Here is a 5,000-nt window from a genome sequence, read left to right on the forward strand (position 1 = left end):
TTGTTCTTTCCGGGCGATCGGAAAGTAAAGAAATGGTTAATATATTCAAGATAATTATGTATTTACAAAATACTGTCTCAATTCATCCTATTTCATCAGATCCGGGATGGGATATGGTTCCGAAGGATGAACTGGACAGTTCCAATAAGATTTCATTCTTGAACAAAAATCCATTTTTTGGTTTATTTCATCTATTCCATGAACGGAACAGGGGGGGATACACGTTACACCACGATTTTGAATCAGAAGAGAGATCTCAAGAAATGGCAGATCTATTCACTCTATCAATAACCGAGCCGGATCTGGTGTATCATAAGGGATTTGCCTTTTCTATTGATTCCTCCGGATTGGATCAAAAACAATTCTTGAGGGGGGTATTCAACTCCAGGGATGAGTCGAAAAATAAATCTTTATTGTTTCTACCTCCTCTTTTTTATGAAGAGAATGAATCTTTTTATCGAAGGCTCATAAAAAAATGGGTCCGGACCTCTTGCGGGAATGATTTGGAAGATCCAAAACCAAAAATAGTGGTATTTGCTAGCAACAACATAATGGAGGCAGTCAATCAATATAGATTGATCCGAAATCTGATTCAAATCCAATATAGCACCTATGGGTACATAAGAAATGTATTGAATCGATTCATTAAAAAGAATCGATTCGATCGCAACTTCGAACATGGAATTCAAAGGTATCAAATAGAAAATGATACTATGAATCATAGAACTATAATGAAATACACGATCAACCACCAGTTATCAAATTTGAAAAAGAGTCAGAAGAAATGGTTCGATCCTCTTATTTTGATTTCTCGAACCGAGAGATCCATGAATCGGGATCTTAATGCATGTAGATACAGATGGTCCAATGGGAGCAAGAATTTCCAGGAACATTTAGAACTTCTCAGTTCTGAGCAGAATAGCCGTTTTCAAGTAGTGTTCGATCGATTACGTATTAATCAATATTCGATTGATTGGTCTGAGGTTGAGGTTATCGACAAAAAAGATTTGTCTAAGTTACTTTGTTTCTTTTTGTCCAAGTTACTTCCTTTTTTGTCCAAGTTTCTTCTCTTTTTGTCTAACTCACTTCCTTTTTTCTTTGTGAGTTTCGGGAGTATCCCCATTCATAGGTCCGAGATCCACATCTATGAATTGAAAGGTCCGAATGATCCACTCTGTAATCAGTTGTTAGAATCAATAGGTCTTCAAATCGTTCATTTGAAAAAATTGAAACCCTTCTTATTGGATGGCCGTGATACTTCCCAAAAATCGAAATTCTTGATCAATGGAAGAACAATATCACCATCTTTTTTCAATAAGATACCAAAGTGGATGATTGACTCATTCCATACTAGAAAGAATCGCAGGAAATCTTTTGATAACACGGATTCCTATGTTTCAATGATATCCCACGATCAAGACAATTGGCTGAATCCCGTGAAACCATTTCATAGAAGTTCATTGATATCCTCTTTTTTTAAAGCAAATCGACTTCGATTCTTGAATAATCAATATCACTTCTGTTTCTATTGTAACAAAAGATTCCCTTTTTTTGTGGAAAGGGCCTGTATCAATAATTATTATTTTACGTATGGACAATTCCTCAATATCTTGTTCATTCGGAACAAAATATTTTCTTTGTGCGGCGGTAAAAAAAAACATGCTTTCTTGGAGAGAGATACTATTCCACCAATCGAGTCACAGGTATCTAACATATTGATATCTAACCATTTTCCGCAAAGTGGTGACGAAGGGTATAACTTGTACAAATCTTTCCATTTTCCAATTCGATTCGATCCATTCGTTCGTAGAGCTATTTACTCGATCGCAGACATTTCGGGAACACCTCTAACAGAGGGACAAATAGTCAATTTTGAAAGAACTTATTGTAAACCTCTTTCAGATATGAATCTACCTGATTCAGAAGGGAAGAACTTGCATCAGTATCTCAATTTGAATTCAAACGTGGGTTTGATTCACACTCCATGTTCTGAGAAATATTTACCATCCGAAAAGAGGAAAAAACGGAGTCCTTGTCTAAAAAGATGCCTTGAGAAAGGGCAGATGTATAGAACCTTTCAACGAGATAGTACTCTTTTAACTCTCTCCAAATGGAATCTATTCCAAACATATATACCATGGTTCCTTACTTCGACAGGGTACAAATATCTAAATTTAATATTTTTAGATACTTTTTCAGACCTATTGCCGATACTAAGTAGCAGCCAAAAATTTGTATCCATTTTTCATGATATTATGCATGGATCAGATATATCATGGCGAATTCTTCAGATTCCATTGTGGAAGACACAATGGAATCTGATAAGTGAGATTTCGAGTAAGTGTTTACATAATCTTCTTCTGTCCGAAGAAATTTTTCATCAAAATAATGAGTCACCATTGATATCGACACATCTGAGATCGCTAAATGTTCGGGAGTTCCTCTATTCAATCCTTTTCCTTCTTCTTGTTGCTGGATATCTCGTTCGTACACATCTTCTCTTTGTTTCTCGAGCCTACAGAGAGTTACAGACAGAGTTCGAAAAGGTCAAATCTTTGATGATTCCATCATACATGATTGAGTTGCGAAAACTTCTGGATAGGTATCCTACATCTGAACTGAATTCTTTCTGGTTAAAGAATCTCTTTCTAGTTGCTCTGGAACAATTAGGAGATTTTCTAGAAGAAATACGGGGTTTTGCTTCTGGCGGCAACATGCTAGGGGGTGGTGGTCCCGCTTATGGGGTCAAATCAATACGTTCTAAGAAGAAATATTGGAATCTCTTCGATCTCATAAGTATCATACCAAATCCCATCAATCGAATCGCTTTTTCGAGAAATACGAGACATCTAAGTCATACAAGTAAAGCGATCTATTCCTTGATAAGAAAAAGAAAAAACGTGAATGGTGATTGGATTGATGATAAAATAGAATCCTGGTTCTCGAACAGTGATTCGATTGATGATAAAGAAAGAGAATTCTTGGTTCAGTTCTCTACCTTAACGACAGAAAAAAGGATTGATCAAATTCTATTGAGTCTGACTCATAGTGATCCTTTATCAAAGAATAACTCTGGTTATCAAATGATTGAACAACCGGGAGCAATTTACTTACGATACTTAGTTGACATTCATAAAAAGTATCTAATGAATTATGAGTTCAATACATCCTGTTTAGCAGAAAGACGGATATTCCTTGCTCATTATCAGACAATCACTTATTCACAAACCCCCTGTGGGGCTAATAGTTTTCATTTCCCATCTCATGGGAAACCCTTTTCGCTCCGCTTAGCCCTACCCCCCCCCAGGGGTATTTTAGTGATAGGTTCTATAGGAACTGGACGATCCTATTTGGTCAAATACCTAGCGACAAACTCCTATGTTCCTTTCATTACAGTATTTCTGAACAAGTTCCTGGATAACAAGCCTAAGAGTTTTCTTTTTGATGATAGTGACGATATTGATGATAGTGACGATATTGATGATAGTGACGATATCGACCGTGACCTTGATACGGAGCTGGAGCTTCTAACTATGATGAATGCGCTAACTATGGATATGATGCCGGAAATAGACCGATTTTATATCACCCTTCAATTCGAATTAGCAAAAGCAATGTCTCCTTGCATAATATGGATTCCAAACATTCATGATCTGGATGTGAATGAGTCGAATTACTTATCCCTCGGTCTATTAGTGAACTATCTCTCCAGGGATTGTGAAAGATGTTCCACTAGAAATATTCTTGTTATTGCTTCGACTCATATTCCCCAAAAAGTGGATCCCGCTCTAATAGCTCCGAATAAATTAAATACATGCATTAAGATACGAAGGCTTCTTATTCCACAACAACGAAAGCACTTTTTCACTCTTTCATATACTAGGGGATTTCACTTGGAAAAGAGAATGTTCCATACTAATGGACTCGGGTGCATAACCATAACTATGGGTTCCAATGTACGAGATCTTGTAGCACTTACCAATGAGGCCCTATCGATTAGTATTATACAAAAGAAATCCATTATAGACACTAATATAATTAGATCTGCTCTTCATAGACAAACTTGGGATTTGCGATCCCAGGTAAGATCGGTTCAGGATCATGGGATCCTTTTCTATCAGATAGGAAGGGCTATTTCAAAAAATGTACTTCTAAGTAATTGCTCCATAGATCCTATATCTATCTATATGAAGAAGAAATCTTGTAACGAGGGGGATTCTTATTTGTACAAATGGTACTTCGAACTTGGAACGAGCATGAAGGAATTAACGATACTTCTTTATCTTTTGAGTTGTTCTGCCGGATCGGTCGCTCAAGACCTTTGGTCTCTACCCGGACCTGATGAAAAAAATGGGATCACTTCTTATGGACTCGTTGAGAATGATTCTGATCTAGTTCATGGCCTATTAGAAGTAGAAGGCGCTCTGGTGGGATCCTCACGGACAGAAAAAGGTTGCAGTCAGTTTGATAATGATCGAGTGACATTGCTTCTTCGGTCCGAACCAAGGAATCCCTTAAATATGATTCAAAAAGGATCTTGTTTTATCGTTGATCAGAGATTTCTCTATGAAAAATATGAATCGGAGTTTGAAGAAGGGGAAGGAGTCCTCGACCCGCAACAGATGGAGGAGGATTTATTCAATCACATAGTTTGGGCTCCTAGAATATGGCGCCCTTGGGGCTTTCTATTTAATTGTATCGAAAGGCCCAATGAATTGGGATTTCCCTATTGGGCCAGGTCATTTCGGGGCAAGCGGATCATTTATGAGGAAGAGGATGAGCTTCAAGAGAATGATTCGGAGTTCTTGCAGGGTGGAACCATGCAGTACCAGACACGAGATAGATCTTCCAAAGAACAAGGCTTTTTTCAAATAAGCCAATTCATTTGGGACCCTGCGGATCCACTCTTTTTCCTATTGAAAGATCAGCCTTTTGTCTCTGTCTCTGTGTTTTCACATCGACAATTCTTTGCAGATGAAGAGATGTCAAAGGGGCTTCTT

General features: G+C 37.5%; 1 protein-coding gene across 1 annotated transcript in view; it reads left to right on the forward strand. All coding sequences in view use genetic code 11, as the record gives it.

Annotated features, from left to right (window-relative positions):
• ycf2 (hypothetical chloroplast RF21) overlaps positions 1-5,000 on the forward strand; it is a 6,870-nt gene that overhangs the window by 1,573 nt on the left and 297 nt on the right. The window contains exon 1 of the mRNA in view: positions 1-5,000. This exon is cut by the window's left edge and continues 1,573 nt beyond it; it is cut by the window's right edge and continues 297 nt beyond it. Within this exon, the coding sequence (YP_009472198.1) occupies positions 1-5,000 (5,000 nt within the window).

This window comes from Arachis hypogaea, chloroplast (assembly GCF_003086295.3).
Source record: "Arachis hypogaea chloroplast, complete genome".
NCBI classification, from domain to species: Eukaryota; Viridiplantae; Streptophyta; class Magnoliopsida; order Fabales; family Fabaceae; genus Arachis; species Arachis hypogaea.